Genomic DNA, 26,307 nt, shown 5'->3' with positions numbered 1-26,307 from the left:
AAAACAAAACAAAAAACCACAGTATCTGTGAGGCACAATAAAGCGAAGTTCTATAAAATGAAATATGCCTGTGCTATCCCATGTGGATGACTAATTTCCAGATACTCAGCACACCACAAAACAGTAACTAAAATGAATAACTTAATCTTTCTTCTGTTTACTTTGCACTTAATTTGCTCTTCTCTTTCTAGTTTCCTAAAGTGGAAGCTTAGAGTATTGATTTTAGATGCCTCTTCTTTGTAATATATTCAGTAAGTGCTATAAATCTCCCTCTAAGCACTGCTTTTGCTGCATCCCACACAAGTTGTATTTTTATTTTCATTTAGTTCAAAATATTTTTAACTGCTCTTGAGTTTCCTTTTTGACCCATGTGTTGTCTAGAAGTGTGTTGTTTCCTCTCCAGTATTGGGGGATTTTTCAGCTGTCTTTCTGTTATTGATTTCTAGTTTATTTCCATTGTGGTTTGAGAGCATGCATTGTATGATTTCTATTCCTTTAAATGTGTTAAGGTATATTTTATGGCCCTGAGATCTCTCTTGGTGAATGTTCCACAGGAGCTTAAGAAGAATGTATATTCTGCTGTTGCCAGAGCTCAACTATGTCCCTTATTGATTTCTGCCTGCTGGATCTAACCACTTCTGCTAGAGGGATATTGAAGTCGCTACCCATAATAGTGGATTCCTTATTTCTCCTTACTGTTCTATTAGTTTTTGCCTCATGGATTTTGACACTGTTGTTAGGTGCACATACAAGATTTTGGCTAACAGACTGGTGTTGCACTGGTGAACCACTTGAAAGTTAGGGATTTACACTTAGGAAAACAACATTAACTCACTATGTAATATGACCTTATTTTCTTGTGAAGTGTCTCTTTCCCATACTGTGCAACAGAGGGAAAAATAAACAAAACAGTCCTTTCAACTAAAATGGATGTTTTGGATTTCAGATAAAAAGCAGGGCATTTTTCTTTTAATAGTGAGAGCAGAGGCATGTGGAATATCTCTGCTATCATCCCATGTAGAATATATCTAAGTGATCAAACAGTAGTTGTGATTTTTGTGAGCTGGGCCCTAATGCAACATTTGGTGCTTAATTCACCAGAGGTAGCTACTTTCTTTACGTAATGCTTATAGAGGCAATGGAATGAATAACAAAACTAAGATCAGCACAAAGTGGGAGATGCTATGTATCTACATATTTATTTTGGTGATTTATTTTGTGGATTGTTCACTTTAGTAAACATTTAACTATATATTAGATACTCTGCTGGGTCTGGTGTTATTAATGCAAAGAGAACCATGACCTAGCCCTTGCCCGCAGCTCCTGAATTTCTTATAGATCGTGGCAGGAGCAGACACACAGTTTTTTACAATATGACATGAGGTACACAGTGGACACTTTGGGCACCTTCTTGGTATGACAGGGCAAGGGTGCTTTCTTCTAAAAGATAATGGCCAACAGTTAGAAGGATGTCTGACTCATAGTTCTTCAAGTACCTTACATGTTGTACAAACTCCTTTAACCCACCTAGCAATCTTAAAAGATATGGTATCTCTGTTTTATAGATTTAAAAAAAAAAAACGAACTGAGGCACAAAATTGTTAGGTGGCTTGCCCAAGTTCCCTCTGCCAGCAAGTAGAAGAATAAGGATTTGAGCCCAGGACCCTTGCCTGCCATCCTAGCCACCCCCCTTCCATTCTGACTCTCCATGTCAGCCATGGAAGGCTGTGGATGCTGAGGTGCCTGGAGTTGTTTGTGTGTGAGAGCACCATCGTGTAACAGACTTGGGCTAAATGCAGCCAGACTTTCAGACAGCCACTCTCCAACATATTTACCATGATGAGAGTAATTCCTACACAGGTGGTTGTCATACTGGTTAAAAAGAAATACTGCCCTTCCCAGTGCTAGGAAATATCATAAAAAAACAAGTATGGTAGAGTGTTTTTTTTCCCCCTCCTTCAGTCAACAGTTCAGGTGTTCAGATGATCACATGAGGCATGCTATTTGACATATTTTATTATGACCAAGGAACCTCTAATAACAAATTCATTAACAGGGGCTTGTTTGCCTTCCTACCATAAATTTTTTTAAAAGGTGTTTGATTTGAAGAGTGATCTGTTGGTGTAGGCAGTCTGTCCCCCAGTGAGTGACACGCCTGGAAGTCATGGAGCATGTGAGCTGCAGCCCCTGGGGCACTGGCTTCACCTCATCCTCTTCCCCCTCTACACCTCTCGTTCAACATTTCCCCCAAACAGTGGCAGAAGGCTGCCGAGTCTTTTTTTTTTTTTCTTTAATACTTAAGTTCTAGGGTACATGTGCACAATGTGCAGGTTTGTTACATATGTATACATGTGCCATGTTGGTGTGCTGCACCCATCAACTCGTCAGCACCCATCAACTCATCGTTTACATCAGGTATAACTCCCAATGCCATCCCTCCTCCCTTCCCCCTCCCCACAATAGGCCCCGGTGTGTGATGTTCCCCTTCCTGTGTCCAAGTGATCTCGTTGTTCAATTCCCACCTATGAGTGAGAACATGCGGTGTTTGGTTTTCTGTTCTTGCGATAGTTTACTGAGAATGATGGTTACCGAGTCTAACACTTTTACTTTAACACTTTTAGTTCTTCACAGTCCAACTAAAGATAGAACCTGTGTGAGCACAGTTGCTAATAGCTGGCTTACTTTCAGACTTGTCCCCACCAACTTTAGCAATGACATGTACCTACAAAAAGCATAGGCATTTCCACTGACTTGAAGAAACAGCAGATGAGAACAAAAATAGCATTTGCTCTTTTACTTGTATGTAAGAACTTCATTCAGCTGGCAGCATTTTTGAGTGGTCTTTGTACCTCCCAATAGTGGACTCTTCAGTATCTGGTTCGGGTCTGGATCCCCAGGTGTTAGAGCAGGGCCACAGTATGTACAGTCTACAAATGTTTGTTAAAGGTGTATTTTCTTTTTTTTAGATAAAGAGAGTTGTACGCATTAGCAAACAGTGTATTGCTAACACACAAAACAACCAGTGAGACAGAATTCTTTGTAATGAATGAGCTTCTGAAAAAAAAAATGTAAATTTTAAACATCTGTCTCTTGTTTAAAGGACCTTATGGTCTTCTATTAGGAGAGTTTCTCCTTAATTTGCTTGTAATTCCAAATCATTCACATCTCTGGATTACTTGAAGCAGATTACCTCTACTGCAGTGCCCACCCCTTCTCCCCGGCAAAAGTTGACTACTTGTTAACTGTGTAAAAGCCTATCCAGCTAGTCTATAGGGGAGGAAGAGTTGATGTTTTCAGAAGCCAGGAAACTAAACTATCTCCTGAGATTTAAACACACAGACATCAGCTTCTTTTAAAAAATTCTGCTGCTCAGAGCAGAGGCCCTTGTAGTATTTTCTGCAGTTTTTGTTCACATTGCACTCTAGGCTTCCTTGATCTTCATCTGGGTCAGCTAATCTTTGTGACCCCCAATCTGAAATTTGTCTTCCTCATCTGATGATGTGCTTCCGTTGTAACATTCAGCAGGCGTTGGGGGGGTGGGGTGGGGGAAAAGGTTTCACCTTTTATAACAGAGCAGTCCCTTTGGGTCGAAATTTCTTCATCTTTTCAGCTTGTACCTCAGAACACAAGGAGCCCAAACTACACAGAGCTGGTGAATGATAACACGTAAAAGACGCTGTTTTCTAGCAGGAAAGAAAATAAACTGCTGGGCGTGGCAGCTTACGCCTGTAATCCCAGCACTTTGGGAGGCTGAGGTGGGTGGATCACTTGAGCCCAGGAGTTTGAGACCAAACAATATGGTGAAACCCTGTCTCTATGAAAAAAATATATATATACAAAAATTAGCTGGGCGTGGTTGTGTGCATCTGTCACCCCAGCTCCTCGGGAGGCTGAGGTGAGAGAGTCACCTGAGCCCAGGGAGGTCAAGGCTGCAGTGAGCCATGATTGTGCCACTGCACTCCAGCCTGGGCAACAGAGTGAGGCCCTGTTTAAAAAAAAAAAAGAATATAAACTTGCTCAATTATTCGGAGATGTGCTTCACCTACAATCAGGGAACAGCACTTTCTGGCTGTTTTTGGCTCCTCTGTGGGAGGAACTGCCTAAAGAAGGGAGAGGGGTCTGCTCTAGCGGTGACTGTTCACAGGCCACGGATGGGGACCGGCTGAGAGAGGATGGGCAGTTTATCTGAGTTCCCAGCCTTGAGAAATGAACCACAGGCATAAGAGGGTGGGGTATGGTTTTTATCCCAGCAAATAAGATATGATATGCATCTTCCCTTGAACACACTTTTAACAAGGCAGGCACCGGCCATCCTTGTGAATGAGGAACAGGATTGCATTGGAAAGGGAATCCCTATCTTTGTGTGCATGCTCCTCTTCCCTGAGCCAAGGCTGTGCCTGCCCTCTGGGGGCTGTGATGTCATCTGTCTCCACTGGGGGCAGAGCAAAAGTAGATGAATGGCATCCCTGCTTGGCCTTGAAGATAACGTCATTAACTTTGGGAAAACTCGTGTTTAGTTTCCCAGTAAAATAATTAGAAAACAAGAACGAAATCTGGATTGTTCTAAACCCCCTAGCTATTTGCTGGTTTGGGTTTTCTCTATTTTAGCTTCTTCCATAAATGATTCTGTTGCTTTCAACTGGGCTATTTATCACCTGATGAGTTATTTTCAGAGGCTTCACAGGCAGAAACTTTCCAAAACTCTGGAGCTTTGTTTATATAAAAACCATTTGCTTTAAGGAAGTAGATAGATTGGTATGAATAGCTGTTGATATTCTTGTGTACTGTCTCCCTTATACTGGGGGGTAAAGAATCCACTTTCATTTTATAGTCAATACCAGCGAGTGTCTCTGGAGGACCTCTTGCTCCATTGGCAATAATTTTGTGTGAGTATGTGAGAGTGTAGGTGTGTTTCAAGTAGAAGTTTCATTTCCTACTTCACTGACTTTTTATTTCACCTTTCCTCTTGCCCTTCTGTTCAACCTCTGCAGTGACATTCAAGGGTTGACCAATGTTTTCATTGATGACATACTTTACCCTTAAGAGTCTCTCTTCGCTTCCCTCTTTTTTCCTTCCGCCCACATCCTTGACATAGCAGCAGATATTGTTTGAACTAAGTGGGAAATAGTCCATCTTCTGTGCCAATTGTAATCACTTGGAACTAGCTGTTTAGAAGGACTTGGAAGCTGCATCTGAGTTCAGCAGGAAATAGTGCTGTGATCAATTAATAATGTCTGCTGTAGGTTCTGTATGGAGGTGGTGATACAAGCACAGTGTATTTGCATTCTTTCTTGAGATGGTGACTCTTTTCCTTAAGAATGAGGAAAATATGTGTTTCTAAGAATTAGTTGAAGGTGTCCCCACTTATGTTGCTTATATCTCATGGCTTTTTATTTTTTTAAATACAGTACTTGAGGTTTTAAAATGTGTTCCATAAACCTAGTACCATAGCCATGGGGAAGCACTACTGAGTCCTGTTAGACAGGATTGGCTTCCCAGCAAGGCAGAGAACCCATGAGGGTGTGGACTGGTATGTTTGTCATCCTTCAGGACACACTGGGGTATTTGCCTCCCCTCAAAGTAAGAGGCAAAAAATCACAGCTAATGTGACTGACCATACTCTGTGTGGATGTTCAGGTCTGTCAACCTTGGGCCCTTGTTAAGTTATCACAGGAGTATTCTGTCTGGCTCCTAGTTAGAAGGAACACTGCCTTCTACCTTTTGTTAGAGGGGAGGACTCCTTTCCCTGGAGGATATAGGGCATGTCTGAGTGCTCCTGCCCGAGCAGCCAGCTCAGCATCATCACACCCACTTCAGTGGGGGTGGCTATCTCTGTTACATTCTCTCCCACAGGCACCGTGTGGAGATATGAAGGAAAGTTAAGACCTGGGGCCTCAGGGATTGCTGCAGAGGTGGTACATTGAGGGCATAGAAACCTAGAGCAGAGCACAGTCTTGGGCTGGGCATTTGCAGCTTGCATGTGCTCTGGTACCAGGTTGGCACTGAGCCTGTTTGCTTTGCTCCTCATGGACCCTTCACCTCCGAGCTTGGGTTGCTGTCAGACCTGTCTGCGGGTGGTATTGCTGAGGTCTGTGCTGAGCCAGACAAGACACTATGTGAGCTTCCAGAAAGCCTTGGGCATAGCCATTGTCATCTGGAGGCTAATTTCTCCTGGGTATTTAATGTGTGTCTCATAAGTAAACCTGGAGTTACCTTAGACCAAGCTTGTCCAACCTGTGGCCCACGGGCTACCTGTGGCCCAGGAGGGCTTTGAATGTGGCCCAACACAAATTCATAAACTTTCTTAAAACATTATGAGGTTTTTTTGTGATTTTGTGTTTAGCTTATCAGCTATTGTTAGTATATTTTATGTGTGGCCCAAGACAGTTCTTCTTCTCCTTCTTCCGATGTGGCCCGGGGAAGCCAAAAGATTGGACACCCCTACCTTAGATGGAGATCCCTAGGATCTTCCTGTGAACGACCAAAGCCTTCATTCCAGGTGGCAGCATCCTGAAGTATGAATATTTCAGGGATGGTGGGCAGACCCTGGAAGGGAACTTGAAAGTGCTTTAGAGAAATTTTAAACTATCCAGACCAAGATAATATTTACTGATGTAGGTCTGACCTTCATAGCATTTGAGCCTGCTAATGGATGTCTCTAAGCCTGTGTTCCTACTTATTCATGTGTTTGCTTTTTAGATTTTTTTGAGGGAGACACAGTCCCCCATCTGAGGTGGTCAGGAAAGGTTCTTGAAGACATTGGTACTTGAACTGGCCTTGGAGATGGAACATGGCCTTGGAAGTAGAAGGAGAAGGCAGGGAATAGTAAGAGGCAAAAAATCAAGGATAGAGGCAGATGGAGGCAGAGGGAAGAATGACGCCAAAGTATACCTCCACGTTCAGTCCCTCAGGAAGTTCTGCTGGCTGTTTCTGTTATGTTCTATGTCTGACAACTCTCATATCCTAGCGGCCACCCCACTGTGACCTTCACCTGAACTTCTACAGTGATCTCACACTATTCTTCCAGTTCCCACTTGTGCCTCCTCAAGGCCTTTTCTGTCCCCAGGACCCTGAGTGTCTCTTCTGACACATGCATCAGATGTTGTTGCTCCTCTGCTCAAAGTCTTCCAGGGGCTGCCCAGCTTGGAATAAAGTCCAGGCCCCTAATGTTCCCCACTAGAGGTGTCTGCTCCCGCATCTCTGCAGCCTCATTTCCCAGTATCCCTCCCCCAGCCCCAGCAGCCGCCTGCTTTTTTCTGGGACTAGTGGGATTCACGCCTCAGGACATTTGTACGTGTTCTCCCTCCGGATATTTCCAGGTCTGGCTCCCTCATTTCACTCAGGCCTGTGTCAGATGTCACCTATTCAGAAAAGACATCCATGATGACTATTTATCTATTTACATGCACCCGTGATAAAAATGGCTCCAGTGTCTGTGTTATTTGTTGGAGAACTGTCATCACAGAAAGGTTTGAACGGTGTCTCCTTACTCCAGATGGAAATTACCTAAAGTCCACAAGGTCCTTACAAAGTTCTGCTGCTCAGATAGGAGTCCAATTGTTGTCTTCTGTAGTTCACGCGCCCTGGATGTCTCTGTGGAACTGCCTGGCAGGTTTGGCTTGAAAAGAAACAATTCATTCAGCAAGTATTGGTTAAGAGCTTGCCTATGTGTCAGGCACTGTTCTGGGCAATGAGAATATGGTGAACCAAAAACACTCCCCTCCACCTCACACACCTCACTTGGTCCTAAGGAGACAGAAAACAAACAGACACACATACCATAAAATGTCGGGTTGTGACAGTGCTGGGAACAAAGATAAAGCCAGGGATGTGAGTGAGCTGCTTGCTGCACATTTTCACCAGAGGTGGATGCTGGACAATTGAGAGCCCCCCTCATCCCACCCAGTGCTCTCTTGTTTCTTTCTCTCCTGAAGTATAAGAAGGAACAGGAAGAGGAGGCTGGAAGAGTTCTCTGTAGTTGTAGCTTCATTTTATGATAAAGGCCGTGTCTTATACCCACTGGGGAACCCTCCCTTATGTAGCTGGAGGATCAAGAAGTTGAATTAAACCACCCTTGTAGTAACTCTTAGGTTCTGCCCTCTTGGTCACAGAGATCACTGACAATAGATTTTTAAAAATTGTATTGATTACTTATCCCCAGCTGAGAGCCAGCACACCTAAGATACATCGTCCTTTTTGTGGAAAACCACACAAGCAAGGCCAGTTGCACTGAAACCAGGATACTGACTTTTCTTCGTTGTTTCAAAGGCTGCTCAGATTCCTGACTGTGTGCCTGTCAACCTTTCTACTAGATGACTTCTCTGGAAGACCCCCTCCCACATCCTTCTACCCTTCCCTCCCCACTTCCTCCACCCCTGCCTTTTCCAGGACTCTTTCCACGGGGATCATGGTTTTTCTCTGCCTCCTCTCATCTGACATGCTCCCAGTGTGAGAGTGAGGCTTGGGGTATGGGGCAGCCCAGCCCGGTGAGATCAGCTACTGATCGAAGCTGGTCATTGCTTCTCCCTTGGAGCCACTGTGAATACATGCTACTATGCCCCTGTTATTAACATGTGGTATTGGTGTAGTATGTTTGTTACAATTAATGAGCAGTTGTTCAAAATGTATCAAAAACATTGATACATTATTAACTAAAGTTAAGACTAGTTGACTAAAATTAGATGTTACTGAACATAGCCCTTCAACAGGTTTCATGATAGGTGAGAAATAAGCGTGCTCCTGCTCTCTCTGTTTTCAGCAGGGTAGAATTCATTGTGATGGCAAAGGTTGGAAGTGAACTTTGTCTGTCTTTGCAATCAGCCAAACCCACAGGGCAGCAGATGAGGCTGAGAGCCACAGTGCTCCATAGAAGGCTGCTCGTCCCCAACTAAGCAGTGTCTCCTCTGCATTTCAAGAAATGTCTGACTCAAGCTGCCCCTGCCATGGCCTCCTTAGGAGAAGGACATTGTACTTGAACCTAGGGAAACAGTATGACTGGACAATCCAGAGTGCAGAGTAAAGTCATCCAACTTCACAGTGCTGCAACTGTCATCAGCTGGTAATAGAATGCTTTTTTAGAGTAGCTTTAGATTTATAGAAAAATTGAGCAGGAAGCACAGAGAGCTTTACCCCACTGCATAGTTTCCCCTATTATTAACATCCTGCATTGGTGTGATATGTTTATTACAATTGATGAGTCCATTTTGGTACATTATTAACTAAAGTTAATATTAGTTAACTAAAGTTAGATATAAACTAAAGTCTCTCATTTACATTAGGGCTCACTCTTGTAGTTGTACATTCTATGTGTTTGGACAGATTTATAATGACACATAACCACCATTATAGTATTGTACAGAGTCGTTTCACTGTCCTAAAAATTGCCTGTGCTACATCTGTTCATCCCTTTCTTCCCTCTCCCAGGCCCCGGCAACTACCGATCTTTTTACGATCTCTACAGTGTTGCCTTTTTCAGACTGTCATATAGTTAGAATCATACAATATGCAGCCTTTTCAGACTGGCTTCTTTCACGTAGCAATATGCATTTAAGCTTTCTCCATGTGACTTGATGGCTTATTTATTTTCATTGCTGTATAATATCCCATTGTATGAATGTACCACAATTTGTTTATCCATGTACCTACTGAAGGACGTTTTGGTTGCTTCCAAGTTTTCACAGTTATGACTAAAGCTACTGTAAGCATCTATATGCAGATTTTTCTTTGAAGATAAGTTTTCAACTGATTTGGGTAAATACCAAGGAGCACTATTGCTGGATTGTATAAGAGTATGTTTAGTTTTGTAAGAAACTGAAAAACTATCTTCTGAAGTGTCTGGACCACTTCATCAACTGGTTTTGACTCCTGAACCACTTTCATTTAGATGAGTCTAATTTTTCCAGGAAATACTTCAGAAATGCACTAACTATTAATAACCTGAAACCCTTTTCTCACTGCCCTCTTACATGGGACTTAGACGTGAAATGCCGGCACCTTCATTCTTCTTGCTGTAGTCTTCCTGCTGGTCTCTGTTCTTGCTAGAACTAAACCATCCTAGCAGGAAACTTGCTCTTTTCCCTCTCCCTCCCTTTTGCTTCTCATCACTGCCCTTTCCCCAACAAAAGTTAAAGGGGAAAATGGGCTAGAGCAGGGTTGGCAGGGGAGATCCCACACCCATTTTCCCATAGGAGAGCTATTGCGTGTTCTCCGGGATTTTTGTTTGCCTTTAAAATGCTTTAAATTGACACTGCTGAAAGGTGCATGATGCTCTCTGCCCCACAGCTCTGGGGATGGCATGCCTTGTTCCTTACTGGTTTGTCTCGAGTCAGTAAATGAGATTCTGCCCGTACAACTAAGTGCATTTGGGGCATTAACTGAATAACTTTGCTACACATGGCTGGTAAGAACATGTATTGACCTGAGGGAGATACATTAGGGGCCCTAAAATCTGGCAGTGGACCAAGAGAGAGTCAAATGCATCACCCCGGTGTGTTTCTTCTCTCTCAGGGCTCCCGAGTCTCATTGGAAGCCCACGACTATAAAACACCTGGAGTGGGTTTTGTGACTTGTCAGTCTTGTTACTTTATAAATAGGCTTCATGTTGTGTAACCTGAATGCTTTGGGTTAATACAAAGAGCCAGACAAGATAGGCACAGGACCTGGAGAATAGAGGGAAGAGCTGACAGGAAAGAGAGCATTCGAGGTAAATGGGGGCAGGTTGGATCACCATGGTCCCTCTGTGACCATTTTCAAGTCCCTAATGAGTAGCCCTGTCTGCTCATGTGACTACCAGCTTGTTCCATTTCCCCTGAGTTTTGGGTACATCTGCCCATATACAGTTGGAAACTAAATGACCTGCAGTTGAAGGGACTTTCTCTGTCGGGGCTGAGAATTGCTCAACAGAGTGCGCTGTCAATATCTTAAGCAAGACAAGGTTCTGTGCATTACAGAAATCAGAAACTTAGCATCCCTGGCCCCACCATTAAGTACCAGTAGCACCCCTAGTCCTTGCGATGGTCAGAAAGCACCTCCCTCTACAGGTTCTCAGATGCTCCCTAAGGGACATCTGCTACCAGCAGTGAGAACCCCCTGGGCTAGTGGGTGGTCTGGTCAAGGTCTCCCAGTGAAAGGGAGTGAATCTGAGCACCACCCCCTCCACTCCTCCTCTTCAGCACCTGGAGCCTGCACTTGTTGCCCAGGCCTTTCTCCCCTACTCGCTTCTTCTCCCTCCTCCTGCCCCTTGCTTCTGGGGCCCAAGGAGGAGAACTTAGAGATTCTGCCAGTTTGCAGTGTGATGTGGGTTGAGAAATGTGGAGCTACAAGAAGTAAGTGTATTTACCCCTTAACTCTTGAAAACCTGTAGTTCTGGGGATTTGTTTCCTCCTTGATTGAACTTGCTTCTTAATCAGCCACCCTTATTGACTCAAGTGAGCATGCCTAAGGGGTGTCCTGTGGCCAGCCCCCGAGGTGGACGGTGGGGATTAGCAATGGAACAGCATTGTCCCCTTCCCCCATCCCCTGCTTCCAGGCTGATACCGCATTGATCTGAGATTCTGCCAAGTCACACTGGTATTTATGTTGGCCCAAACCCAAAGCCTCACAATGCCTTCTGCAGGGTGGTTCCGGGGTGTCCAGGGTGTCGTGCACCAGGGGGCAGGGATGAGTTTGTCATCACCGAGCTATTCACATGGAGGAAATGGGACAGAGTTCAAGGATTGCTTATTTTTACCTCCTCCCTGCTCATACCCTACTTTCAAGCCACTTGGGTGAATGATGCCCACACATGGCCTTGACTGAGCTGAGGGGATGGACTTGGTTTGATTTCAGTCACCAAGAGTCTAACTTTGCTGGCCCGAGTTGCACACCAGCAGAACCACTGCTCACCTGGGCCCAGAGGATGGCAATTCTGAGACGTCACAGGCCAGGGAAGTTGAGATGGGGCCGATGGGCCTTCACGGATAGGGAGGGACTTATAACATCCCCATGGATCCTTCCAGAGGTGGTGTTTGGTTCCTGTACTTCTTGTCAGCCAGGTGCCCTCTGTTCAGCTGGTTCACAATGCAGAGGGCCCGGGGCCCTGTGGATATAGCTATGGCATCTGCCACTTTTTCCCCAGCCTTGTCCCTAGCCCACCACCCCCATCCCCTTCTTCCTCCCTCCTGCACTCTGGGAAAATCAAGTGTCACCCTTTCCAGAGACACCTCAAGGCCTCGCGTCACAATGCCAGTCAGCTGGAACAGGTTTTCAGAGTACCTCAGCTTGGCACGGCTTCTCTGCAACCTCAGAACTCGGCCCTGGTAGAGCCTGTTAGTGATTCAGCAGCTGGGGAACTCCAGCCAGCCCGAGAGGGCTCGGCGATACTCGCCCTGTTGCCTTGCAATTCCAGGAATTTGGATGGGGGCCCTCAGCCAGCCAGTGTGTGAGCAGGTCTGGGGAAGAGGAAGGTTGACTCAGTACCCAGCCCCTGGTCTCAGTCTTAGATAAGGCTTTAACTCTTCAGAAGAGACAGTTGCTTCCTCCTGGCACAAAAGGGTGTGGCATAGATCTGCACAGGTGGGAGCAAGCACAGGGCCTTCCTCACCTCTAGCCAGGTGCGTGCTGCATCCTGGTTAACATTGTTGGCTAAAGATGTTTTACCTGTCTGCTATTTGCTTTGCTTTATGAGAGAGGGTTCTCTTGGACCACCAGATCAGTGGGCAGCCTTATCCTATAAGGCTTTGAAGTGGGTAACATGTTGGGGAGAATACAGGAAGATGTCTGTGTGGCAGTGTGAGGTGTTACATCACAGTGGCCGGGCCTTAGAAACAAAAATGTCTCAACAGGAAGCACCTGGCTCCTCCTCCAAGGGTCTCTGTGCTTTTTTAAATTTAGTTGTTTATTTTTTGCATGCTTTTCAAAATGCATGTTGGGAAAAGCATTTCACCTCCTTTTGCAGCTATGTTACTTCTCTGTTAACAGAGCTGCAAAGGGTTATGTAACAACTATGTTACTTCTAAGGTGTCGGTTCTGGGCACTTGTTAGGGCATTGACTCTAAAGAGTTCAAAGCATTTTGCCAATATTCTCATTTGTCTCTTGAAGCTGGGAAAGATAGTAACCAGCTCTCCTAAATCAGTAATGGTAGGAAATGAGGTCTGGGCTGAGAGAAGGAGGGGCAGGAGGTACTGGTCCATGTGAGTGACCTGATCTTACACCCAGCCCAGTGCTGGTGGGTGTTAGGAGGTGCAGGCAGAGAGCCCTGCCTGCCAGAGTGGTCAGGGGACATCATGGAGGACCTGGGGATCTAGCTGGATCTGGAAGGCCAGGTAGAAATGACATCAGGCAGTGAGGAGGCTTTTCTATTCAGAAGAGAGGGAATTAAGTGTTTGTAAGAGACCTGTACTAGGTAAACACATTTGGGTGGAAGAAAGGGCTGAAATAGGGAGCATCAGAGATACAGGAACACCACTGGGTGTGTTTGCTTTGATCATCTGGATTGTAAACTCCTTGGGGCAAGTCTTGCCTTTGCTTGAAGAGCTCCAGAACACAGCGTTCACAATGAACATTCACAGTAAGCGTTCACTCTCTCTGTCTTAGCCTCCCTGGGAGGCTAAGCCAGGCCTCTTTGGGGTCACTGGATGGAAGTCTTTGTGTTCTCATAAAAGTTTCAGGAAAAGCCAACTTTTAAGTTAAGGGTGGAAAATAAAATGTTGCAGGGGTCCTCTCATCGGGTGACCGAACAACTCAGGATCAACTTGACAGGCCTCTTTAGCAGACTTAACTCAAGGCTTTGGATAAGGATGACAGTTCCTTCATTCCTCATGGATTTTTCAGTATTCTAGTGGGACTATTTAATATCGTTATTAATAGAAACAGAAAATAGAAAAACACAGATTTAACTTACCACCCAACTGAACAACGGTACAGCCATTTATAACGGAGTTCAATGGTTTTTGAGAATTGTAAGGATTCTTTCTCATAGGAAGGGACTTTTCATTCATTGCTCTCTGCCCAGCACCTAGAACAATGTCCCGCTAATGGTGCAGCAGGTGCTTAGTGAGCACTTGTTGAATGGATGAATGTCAGGATTCAAGTGCTCTGTGCAGCAAACCACCATGGCAAACGTCTACCTATGTAACAAACCTGCACATCCTGCACGTGTACCCCTGAACTGAAAATAAAAGGTGGCTGTAATCCCTGCACTTTGGGAGGTCAAGGCAGGCAGATCACTTAAGGTCAGGAGTTCAAGACCAGCCTGGCCAACATGGTGAAACCTCGTCTCTACCAAAAATATAAAAAATTAGCCGGGTGTGGTGGCACACACCTGTATCCTAGCTACTCAGGAGGCTGAGGCAGGAGAATTGCTTGAACCTGGGAGGTGGAGGTTGCAGTGAGCTGAGATCATGCCACTGCATTCCAGCCTGGGCAACAGAGTGAGACTCCATCTCAAAAATAAACAAATAAATAAATAAATAAATGTTAGAAATAAAAATTCAAGTGCTCCCCATCTCCAATGAAATCAGAGTAAGAACCAAGACCTAGAGCTGTAGCGGCAGGGATCTAGAATAGAAGGAAGGAATTCCCAAGGATCTGTGGGTTTTCCCATTCCCCATCTGCACACCCTCAGTACTCACTACCCAGCCCCTAGTCCACGTCTTTGATAAGACTTTAACTCTGTTTTCAAGCTGGTGACCTCTTAGAGAAATTCAGTTCAACATATATATATTAAAGTCCTATGTAGGTGCATTCGGCAGGTGTAAGGATAGAGATGATTTAGCCACAGCTTCTGACCACGCTAGAGAGGAGAAACAGATAAGATGTAAAAACTTCTGATCCGCAAGGGGGTATAAAGTAAGTGTTCCTCTAAGGAAGAAATTATTATTTCTTTTTTTTTTTTTTTTTTTTTTTTTTGAGACGGAGTCTCGCTCTGCCGCCCAGGCTGGAGTGCAATGGCCGGATCTCAGCTCACTGCAAGCTCCGCCTCCCGGGTTCACGCCATTCTCCTGCCTCAGCCTCCCGAGTAGTTGGGACTACAGGCGCCCGCCACCGCGCCCGGCTAGTTTTTGTATTTTTTAGTAGAGACGGGGTTTCACCGTGTTAGCCAGGATGGTCTCGATCTCCTGACCTTGTGATCCGCCTGTCTCGGCCTCCCAAAGTGCTGGGATTACAGGCTTGAGCCACCGCGCCCGGCCAGAAATTATTATTTCTGACATTTGAGCAAGGCTTTGAGAGGCCAATTTGATTCCCATGGGTAGAGGACGGGATATGCCGACTTGAGAGATCAGCATGATATGAATGAAACCTGTCAATAGGCTAGGTACAGTGGCTCACACCTGTAATCCCAGCACTTTGGGAGGCCAAGGCAGGTGAATCATGAGGTCAGGAGTTCAAGGCCAGCCTGGCCAATATGGTGAAACCCCATCTCTACAGGTGCGTGCCTGTAGTCCCAGCTACTCGGGAGGCTGAGGCAGGAGAATCGCTTGAACCCGGGAGGCAGAGGTTGCAGTGAGCCGAGATCATGCCACTGTACTCCAGCCTGGGAGACAGAGCAAAACTCTATCTCAAAGAAAAAAAAAACTATCAAAAGTAGCAGCTACCATTTATTTCATGTTTATTGTGTGTCACTCAGTATACCACATTTTTCTCATGTGTCCCTTGTTTAATCTCTAAACAACCCTGTGTAGGAGTTGGATATCTTTATCTGCTTTTCCAGTGAAGGAAACTGAGGCTCAGGCAGCTAAACTACAGTCAGCAGCCGTAAGAAGTTGGGTGAGGATCCTAGTAGCATGAGCCCAAGGCACCAAGCTGGGAGTGCCAATTTTTGTGCAGGGAAAAGGGGCAGTGCTGGGCTGCTGGGGTCAGAGGACCTAACAGGAGGGAATGGGCAGAGTTTAGGTGGAAACGGGGTCTGGGACCAGGTTATACATGCTAAATCTCCACTCAGCACTTGGGACTGGGTTCTGTCTCTGTGCTGGGTTCTGTGAGTGGTATGGAGCCCATGGAGAGTTTAGAGGAAAGAAGTGATTTCATTCAGCAAGGTCAGTCTAGTAGTAGGAGCAAAGATTTTTTTTTAAGCTGTTGGCAAGAAAACCACTCTAACAACTATTGTGATAGTGCAGGGAGAGATGATAGGGCCTGAATTGGGGCAGTAACAGCAGGGATGCAGGGGGATGGAGAGGATGGACCGTGTGGAGGCTGGGTGTGTAGGAGGGCTTGGCTTGGATACTGGTGAAGGAGAGGGAGGTACTGACAATGACTGCCTAGTTATCAGTCCCACCCAGAACCAAGTAAGAGGTGGAGGACATGAGTTTAATTTTGAACACATGATCTGGGGTACAGGCCTTGGGGAGAGTGCTGGAGGTTGGAGACAGTGTTTGGGCATGGAAGCAGGGGAAGCATCTATGGGAATATAGGGTCAGTCCAGTGCCTCGGTGGGCTGTAGTGATAACTTCAACAGCCTATACTTGTCTGCCTTTGTTGAAGTGTGGAAGATTCCATTTTCTCTGGTAGTTGCTGTCCCATGTGACTTGGACATTTTAAGGGAAAGTCACAGGTCTCAGATTTCTCTTTTTTTTACTTAATTTGCTCACAGTAGGTAGGCGCTCAATAAATATTTGATTAGTTAACATAAGTAAATAACAATTTTTTTTTTTTTTTTGAGTGGGAGTCTCGCTCTGTCACCCAGGCTGGAGTGCAGTGGTGCAATCTTGGCTCACTGCAACCTCCGCTTCCCAGGTTCAAACAATTCTCCTGCCTCTGCCTCCCAAGTAGCTGAGATTACAGATACCCACCACCACCACACCCGGCTGATTTTTGTATTTTTAGTAGAGTCCGGGTTTCGCCATGTTGACTATTTAAACCCTCAAAAGGCATAAAGGGCATGCTATTTCAAGATCAGTCCATGGAACATCAGTAGCCTGCAGCTAAGTGACCCCGGGGCCTCAAATAAAACCCTTTGTTGAAGTTGCCTTAGTGACTTCCAAAGGGAGGAGGGTCATGACCACCTCCTCATCATCCTGAACTTCCTGGAAGTTATGATGAAACAGGAGCAACATGAAGCGCCATCAACTGCTGTGTTCAGTGGGTGCTCACGTGACTTCTGGACCTCATGTGCTCTATTTCATTTTGTTTCACTTAATCCTTGCGAGTCCCATGAAGAGCTGTTATCCTTGTTTTATGGATGAGCACACCAAACCTCAGCGAGGGTACATAATACAGACAAGGTCTCACAGTGAAGGAGTGGCAGAGCCAGGATTTGCACCCAGGCCTGATGGCAAAGCCCCTTTCTGCTGTGCTGTGACAGGCTAGAAAGTGGGAGGGGGTTGTGGTGCAGGCAGCCGTTTGCCCATCTCTCTTGCCTCCCTGATCCTGAAGGTTCATTCTGAATACTTTGTTTTTTGCTATTATCAGATATGTTTAGATGGATATGGAAAACTCCTATGAGCTTTCAGGTAATGCTGGATCATTTCCTGTGATATCATAGTCATGAAGTATTTCCCCAGATTTATCAAGTTGGAACTTGCTGCTGTCCAATGGAGATGCCACGTGGCTGCTTTTGGCCTTAATATCCTAATCAGTTTGTGGATAGCCCATGATATGCTCATCCTACCAGCCTTGCTCGTAGTCCTCCTCTGCAAGGCCCTCCCTTTTTCCTTCTTAATCAGTTCTTACCCTGAAGCCAGCATCCTCACCTGGCTGTCAACCTCTTGGATTTAAAAATATTGATGAAATCATACAATTTAGTGATTTTTGCTATGCAGTTAAAATCCTGTCACCCTTGCAAATAAAATTTAAATGTTGAGATATAATTCACACAGGAAGATGCCATGAACCTGTACTGACTGGCCCTGGGTTCTTTGTGGCCCATTTCTTTATATGTTTGTGCCCACATGGGAGCCTCTGCAGACCTCTCCCTGAGCAGCGGGATTCCCACCCTCTATGTACCACTGACTACTTCCTGTTCCTTAGGACCTGCCAGGTCTAAGAATGGTAGGAGAGGAAGGGGAAAACCTGCTGCCCTCTGAATACCTACACTCCCTTCTGCCCTGCCCTCTAGCACAATTCCTATCCTCCTGCCCTGAGTGTGTTCTTCATCCAAAGACCTTTCCTCACCACCTCTTCTGAATCCAGAGCATCCTTCATCCAAAAGGACCTGCTGCAGCCTCTTCATCCTCCCACATCCCCCCGAAAACAAAAACTCACCCTTCGCCCCTTCATTCAGGAAGTCTGGCTGAGAGGATCCCAAGCAGGTGAAAGGTAGAGCTCTTGATATTCTAGAGGGAGCAACTGCTCCATGCCGTGGAGTAGGTAGGGGCCTGAAAGCAAACACCAGCCCCAGCAGAGGCCAGAGCAGGACGTGGTCCACTCTGCTGAGGTGGCCAGGGGCCGGAGGATACTCCTCCCAGCTCCAGGCACTGTGGCTGAGTGTCCACAGAAGAGGTGGTCACCAGGCCAATGGGTGGTTGAGGATGAAGGGTGTTGGACGCTGAAGGCACAGCCTGGGTATCTGTGCAGAATTGCTAGTCCCGTGCCTGAGTGAGGGGTTGGAGTAGGGGTGTCCTGCTCTGGGGCCCAGGGGAGAGGGGTGTCCAGCCTCTCTCAAGAGCATTTCCCATTGACACATCAGCACATAGGTTTCGGGATGGCTTCCCTTCTGGGGACTCATGAGCTAAATAGGTGAGGCTCCTTTTTACCTTGTTTCTGTTGGGAATATTTACCTGAGTACCAAACAGCTGAACTACAAGCATAGCAACACTTGTCCTTCCTAAGGGCAGACCAGGTTCCCACTCTATTTTGGGGGGCACGGGATCAGCCTTTCATAAGGGTTTTCTTCCGTTGCATGTGGTTTTCCCCTTGACACCACCCGCTTCTTTTCTTTTTTCTTTTTGAAGTCTGCAGTCTTGGGATTCCTCTCTTTGGAGCTATTTAAACAGAAATAGGATGCCAGCAGGAGTGGCCTAGAAGGGGTTCCTAGAAGCCTTCCTGTCCCGAGGGCCTGTGGCAGGCAAGGGCCAGCTTTGAAACTTAGGCAGGAGGAGCCTGTGGCTGTGGGCCACCAGGCCTGTGCACTGCGTGTCTCCCTGAGCCACTGCATGTTGCCGCGGTCCCTGTGGCTGTCCTCTCCCCATCCTTCCTTTGTTTGGGATGACCCTTGGAGCCTGCCAAGGTCATGTGTTTCTGGAAGGCCCCCACACAGCCTGGCTTTCTAAGCACAGTCGTGTGGCCAGAGGGCTGGGCAGCTGGTGAGCCTGGATGCTCATACCTTTGCCCCTCAGTAGACCTTGTTCATGGCAGGGAGATTGGAGGCAGTGGGAGAATCCCCAGGAGGCAATGCGTGGCTCTCAGGGAGAGAGAGATCAAGGCTCAGCCACTGGGCTGCGGAGTCTGTTGTTTGGACTCACCTGGGGTTTGTGACTGCTGAATACACACCTGTGTCACAATTGGCTATGGTCAGAAGGACTGTGGTGTGGTCTGGTAATTAGACACTGTCTTGTGCATGGGAGTTGGACACACTTAAGTTTGAATGTGGCTGCAGGAACTTGGGCAAATTTCTCAACCTCTCCAAGCTTCAGTTTCTTCATCTCTATGATTGGGCATTTCTACCAGCTGGACCAGAAGGTTGGGAGGCACCTATGTCATGAGTTGTTATGAGGACTAAGTAAGAGAACACATGCAGAACCTTAGCAGTGGGCCTGGGACTAGGTCCAGTGCATATCCACCTGCACAGTGTGAGACCTGAGCCCTGTCCTCCTGCTCCAGGGTCCTCTTAGGCTCACCATGTAATGAAGACGAAGCAGAGGCCTTGCCGCTCATCACAGGGCTTCAGCTGATGCTGGGCATGGATCAAGATTGCAGAGTGAAGCTCAGGGCACCAAGAAGTCGTTTTCCATGGGAGCGTGAGGGTATAGAAAGGACCTATTCTTCTTGTGTTGCTCAAATTATGAATAAAAAGCCAGTGTCTTTCATCTGTGGAACATCGTGGTTTTGCAAACTTCAGTTCATTCCCAAAACACCTCTGTGAGTTTGGCAGCTGCGAGCTCACAAGTGAGGAACAGAAGGTGAAGTAAGTTGCCCCAAGGCTGGGGAGCAGGCCCCCATCGCACACCCTCATCTTCCTGGAGCAGTGGTGCTCATCAGTGCCTTGTCCTGGATTCAGCTGCACAGTGTTTGCTTTCTTGTCTGGGTTTTGCTTAAGCAGAGGCTAACATGGAGCCCAGGAACCATGCTGACTGGGTTCGCCCTGACCGACAGGATATGGAGCAGGAACAGGGCGTGAAAATAATTCATTAGTTCAGGGGCAGTTTGTGACAGGCAAGTCACGCTTCCCCTCAGAGTATGCAAAGCATCCCTAGTGTCATCCTTGGACGCTATTATGGGTCACTGGCTGACTTTAGCCAAGGGTGGTTTGTGGCAGTGCCAGCGAAGTCAGAATGTGACTGTTCCCCAGCTTCAAGTGGGCAACCGCTGACTTTTCCCGGCTTGGATGGGGATGCCTTGTTTTAACACTGGCGTGTGGGTGACAGAGGGGCCCTGGGAGCCTTGCTTCCAAAATTAGCATCTATTGGAGAGCAAGAAAGAATTGCACAGGGAAGACATGCATGATTTTACTGATTTTCTCTCCCTGTCCCCCTGCCCTGCCTCCAACTCCAACCCAAACATCTGGCTTAGGATTCTGTAAAAGTCTCTGGGAGGTCCATGCCAGACCTCCAGTAAAAGCAGCCTGAAGTTCTTATGTTTCTCATTTCAGAGGTTGAAAGAACATTAGGAGCATGATTGCTTTATCTGTTCCAAGTGCTTTTTTTTTCTTTGAAAGTCAGGACTTCTGTGTCTACACCCTAAGTGAAAAGGGGCAAGAAACCCTCACAGCCTGCAGAGTAGGGGGCCGCATCGATCCTGTAACAGACAGAACTTTGCTTGTTTCCTGTGCTGACTTGATTCATCTGCCTTCTGGGCTAACCTGTCAGAGGCCCAGCCCCTCGGCATGGCAACCATGGTATTTTTTTGCATTTCAGTTTTGGGAAGTCATTCTAATGTGGCTCATGCTGGTTGCATAACTCAGAAGAGTTCCTTCTTCATTGGAAGGTTGCTGCTGTTTCCAGAAACCTCAAGTACTGTAATCTGAAGGCACACAAAGGTCATCTATTGGCAAGGCAGGCTTTATGGGCATGCAACCTGTGTAGGTCCCACAGGACCCCATGCTCACAAGGGCCCTAAGCTTGAGGTTTAACACTCTGTAGTTGCAGTCTTAAAAATCTTGTAGTTTTATCTTTGAATTTGTGTCTTGTAGGTGAAGTCCAGTGGGACAATACAGTATGCACTGGGGGCTTAGAGCCTTGGTTCCCATGGTCCTGCCTATTACTGTCTCCCTGCCTCCCCTAGGTTTTCTTGCTCCTTGCCATGCTCTGTCCCTGGCGGGGCCTGGACACAAAAAGGGTTGGGGGTAAGTGCATGGCATCTCAGGGTCTGGCATGGTGGCAGCTGTCCCCATTCTGGACTGGCAGCTCCATGGCATCCTCAGTGGGCAACTAGAGAGAGGTGAGCTGCTTGACTCCCCCAATCCAGGTACCTAGTACATCCTGACAGGGAGGAGGCAATATCCTTAAGGGGTCACCCATCCATCTTGGGTTGGGACAGCAATTTCCTGGAAAGAAGAGATACCTGACTAGACCCCTCAACCCCCAGCTGGGTCACAGCACATTGGTCCGGCTGCTAGCTGGAAGGAAACCCCAGAGGCAGTGGATCCTTTGCTCCCTTACACACTCTGTCCCTGGGGTGCACCTGTGAGGGGCTGCACTCAACCTGTGGGTATCCTCATACCCAAAGGACAACAATGACGTAAATAGCAAACAAACATGACATGAACAACAGGGTGAAGGTACTTAATGTCACTGAAATGTACAATTAAAATGGTTAAAATGGTAAATTTTATGTTATGTGTATTTTCCCACCATAAAAAAAATATATATATATATGGCGTTAAGAAAAAACAAAAGCCAAACCCACCCTGACAGATGGAGATACTGGGAAGAAGTGGAAGGCTCTCGATTTCAGTGCTTTTCATGGGCACTTTCTTCCTGCTTTTTCAACAAGGGGCTCCATGTGCTCATTTTGCACTGATATCCACAAATTATGTAGCCGAGCCTGTCTACCAGCCACTCTGTAAAACCACCAAGCATTTGCCTGTCAAAGGGTCTGCCCTCTAAGCGTCTAAGGACATCGTTTGCCAAGCAGACTCTGACCTTTTCCCTCTTCTCCTCCACCCAACAGGTATTGTGTTGGCCGCGTGCCAGGCCTTGGAGAACAGCACGTCCCTGCTGAGCGGTGAGTGCAGCTGCCGTGGGTGTGTGGATGGTGTGTGGGAAGGGAGCGGGCCTGCTGCTGTGTGGAACCTCAAGAGCTCCGTCCCTGGCCTCCTGCCCACCAAGCACACGCCTATCCCAGAGGCCTCTCTGCTCCTCCTCAGGGGCGAGGTGGCGCTCACTGGAAGGCCTTAACTGCAGGCCCAAGTGGGGGCTGCTCCTGGCCCCCTCAGGGGCCTCCCCTCCCTGTCTCTCTCCTGCTGTTCAAACAATTCCTGTGGGCAAGTGTGTGAAACAGGGCCTGCAGGACCCCAGAGCCCGGGGCCAGCCATGTTTTCCCCACTCTGGTAATAGTCCACCTGAAGTAGAACCCAGATTTCTGAACCCCCATCTGCTTCTGCCTGGTGACCTTTGTTTAGTTATTTTTGGTTTACATTTTAATACTTGTAGTAAAAAAAAAAAAAATCACTGTGTGTGTATATATATATATATTTTAAAGATCCCAAATCAAAATAGTGGAGAGCTTGGGACATGTACGAGGCAAACCACCGGTGGTCACAGCACTGCAGGGGAGAAACCTCTGTTTGATTTGCATGTTGCTTTTGCTCTTTCTCCATGTGTGTTAATATTTTTATACAATTAGTCCTGGTGAGGAAACAATGTGGATTCCTGCTTTTTAAGCTCAAATGTTGGGACTGTGCATTGTTCCATGTTGCTTGGAAGTCTTGAAATCTCTTCTCTTAAAATGTCATGCTGTCCCATTGAAGTGAACATGTGTGATTTAAGGAAACATTCTCCACTGGATATTTATGGTGCCTCTAGTTTCTTAAGTTATGATGTTACCTATTCATGCCTACAAGCTTTTTGCTCCTTTTGGATTCTTTCCTCAGAATGCATCTCCGGAAACAGGAATAAATACAGATTTATGACCCTTGGTACAAACTGCCAGATAGCTTTCCGAGTGAATGGTGCTGATTTTTCCAGCAGTGTGTGAGTGCGCCAGTCCCACGACTCCCTGGTTAGCATGGAGTGTGTTTCACTAACTTCTGCTCCCATCTGTTACTGCACTAACCTCCTGCTGTGTCTCCATAGTTATTTCAGAGAGGTTCCAGTGGGAGGGGCAGGTTTCTTATCTATTCATAAATTCTGTAGCCAACCACACTGTGTCCCTGGTACCTTGCTGTTCTCCTCCAGGCCTTTCCCTCCAAACCCACTGGAGGTGACACTGCCTGTCCCACTGGGTACCACTGCTGCCGCAGCCCCACCAGCCCCCCTTGCTACTGTTATCCTTGATGCGCTTGGACTCTTAAGGTGCCTAAGCCACTTGCTGGTCCATGGTGACACAGGAGAAAATGCCTCTCCCACTCTGTGTCATGCTTTGTTGGGGCTGGAGGTGGAAGGGTGTGAGTGTGTCCACCCCAAAGCAGTGCTTCTGGAGTCCAGGGTCTACTAGGGTTTCCATAAAGAAGTACTTTCACTTTTAAATTACTTCCCATCCACAAAGGACTCAGATATGAACACATAGGGAGGAAGAAGAGGATAACTTAGCAACTCCACCATGCCATTCTCAGAATTGCCCGAACCCCCTTTCTAGAATGCACTTGCCCCAAGCTTCACATTCTGTCCCTCCTACAGATAGACCTCTGGTGACCTGCCCAAACACTAGAAAGTACTGGTACTCCAGCAACACTTACACACTGGGCATCATTTGAGAGAACCTGGACACTGAGCCAGTTAGGGGTTACCACTCATTTGATACTTGTCACTGTTATCTCCAGGTATCTCCATGGGCTGAGAAGCCTCCTGTGTTTTCCTTACCCTCCCTGCTCTCTTCTAAGTCAAGTTGGGTGGAACTGAGGTATAAAGGCCTTGAGATTAAGCCAGAAGGGGGTGATGGAGTCCTGTGCCCCAGGCCTCTACCCCTAGTTTCCCAGCTCTCTGGTGGAGCCTTCCTCCCGCTCCTCCTGATTCTCACTCTAAGACCTGGTAGGCCAAGAGCCAGGTCCTCTATTGAGTCAGGTGACAAGTTGCAATGATGGCGAGCACTGACGCTGCCATGCATAGAGAAGGGGGTCCCGTTGGTTATTTCATACCCCCCTCCAAGTCTCCATCCATTCAGACAGACAAGAAAAGCCTAAGGGATGTCGCCCTTGAGCCTGTTCCCCAGGAGCCTGGCATAGCTCCTGCCTAGGCCTTTTGGGGTTCCCCAGGCCCTGCTGGGCAGATGTGGGCAGACCTGATACATTTGTCCAGAACGGGACTATTCTTTTTGCAGTCATGAACAACCTCTGTTCCATCTTTTCTTCCTGAACTTCTTTCTATGAGAACATCTCTGAGGTTTACTTCCCCTCATTGTGATGTGTGGTCAGAAAACAGCAGGTGAACCCCTGCTGTGTTGCATATTACCCTGTAACTGGCTCAATGCCACTCTGGGGCCTGAGGTGGTCTGTGACAGCAGAGGCAGTGCCACACCTTTAAAGTCCAGAGAGCCTCAAGCCCCCCGGGTTGGCCGGCAGTCTGCAGAGAAGGGAAGTGGCTGCCCGTGTGCCCTCTCTGTTGCTCCCTGTTTGATGGGTCACTGAGCTACAGAACTTGTGCCCCAGGGCTTAGAGATTTAATGAAATTACTCTTTCCAGAGTTATTTACTCTTGGCCCTGCCCAGTGAGACCCAGACATGAATCCAGAGAGGGCTGGGCCAGGAGAAAAGTCCAAGTGGTGATGACTAGGTTATAGTCACACCTCCAAAGGCTGGGGCTTTATGACTAGATCAGGCTTATGCTTAACTTTCTTTCCTTTAGGGTGACCTTCCTGTCTCCTAGAGGACTGCTCAGGCCCTGGTAGGCCTTCCCACCCCATCCCACCCACTCTCTTGTCACCGCACAGGGCTGAGATCCTGTGGTGGGCACAGCTCAAACTGGGGACCAGCTCCCACCAGCCACACTCACTGCCCGTCATTGTAGCAAGTGTGTGTGTGTGTGTGTACTCATGACTAATAAGTAAAACTCCCTGTTAACATTGTATTAGAGAAATCTTCATCCACAGAAGAAGAGAGAGTGAAATCAGTTCCTGTATACCCATCACCCAGCTTTGACAATTAGCATCATTCTGTCATTTTTCTTTGATCTATTCTCCCTATCTTTCCAATTTTTCCCTTTGCTGGGGCATTTTAAAGCAAAGCCCACTTCACTCGTAACACTTCAATATGTATACCTAACAGATAAAGGCTTTTAAAACGTCACCTCAATTCCATGACTGCACCAGCAAAGGCAATGATGATTCCTTTTTGTTAGATGCTCAGATATGGAAGGTAGATGATGCTGTATTTAATTTTGTACTACTTCGTTTTAATTTGCGTTTACTTTCATGTTTTTGTATCTTGCATTCTACTTATATTTCTTTTCAGGTGAACACTGTTTTCATAAAACGTATTCCTGTCTCTGCTGGGTGACTTTCACGTCTGAATGCCCCTAACTCCCAATGCTCTGGATGCTGGTGGGCTCCTTTACTCAGTCCCAGAATCAATCCAGAAACAAACCACCCAGAAAAATGTAGATGGTGTGAAACCATCCCCACCAGTGAGGTGTGAAAATGGGTAATTTTAGAGCAAAAGCTATAAGGACTTTGCCCATGATGTAAATTTGCAGGCCTTCTCACTCTAAGAGTTGACGGGAATGAGAAATAACAATGGATGTAAGATAGGTTTTGATACATTCCTGAGTGACAGCACTAGAGCATAGAGCAACAGGAATACTCAGGGTGAAGCCCTCAGGCTTTAATGGAACATGACGGAGAGAAAACTGTCAACTCCGTGTGCTAATCAAAGGTGTCAAATGTGCTCAAAAGAACATGGGGCTTTCTTGTGCATTTTTTTTTCTTTTCTTTTCAGAAATGAAATCTTGCTATGTTGCCCAGACTGGTCTCAAATTCCTGGGCTCCAGCAGTCCCCCCACTTTGGCCTCCCAATGTGCTGGGATTATAGGCATGAGCCACCACGCCTGGCCTTTCTTGTGCATTTTGGGGAAAAAAAAAAAA

The 26,307-nt window shown here is 46.7% G+C and overlaps 1 protein-coding gene across 4 annotated transcripts in view; it reads left to right on the top strand.

Moving 5' to 3' along the window:
* The window catches only part of TGFA (transforming growth factor, alpha), a 122,434-nt gene that overhangs the window by 22,498 nt on the left and 73,629 nt on the right, over positions 1 to 26,307 (top strand). For all 4 annotated transcript variants that reach the window (XM_011967222.1, XM_011967221.1, XM_011967219.1 and 1 more), the window contains exon 2: positions 22,244 to 22,297. In XM_011967222.1, coding sequence (XP_011822612.1) covers positions 22,244 to 22,297 — 54 coding nt within the window. The remainder of the gene's footprint in view (positions 1 to 22,243; positions 22,298 to 26,307) is intronic.

The sequence above is a fragment of the Mandrillus leucophaeus genome, unplaced genomic scaffold (genome assembly GCF_000951045.1).
Source record: "Mandrillus leucophaeus isolate KB7577 unplaced genomic scaffold, Mleu.le_1.0 Scaffold795, whole genome shotgun sequence".
NCBI lineage: Eukaryota > Metazoa > Chordata > Mammalia > Primates > Cercopithecidae > Mandrillus > Mandrillus leucophaeus.
Note: the sequence above shows the minus strand (reverse complement) of the source record. Positions and strands in the feature narration are given on the sequence as shown.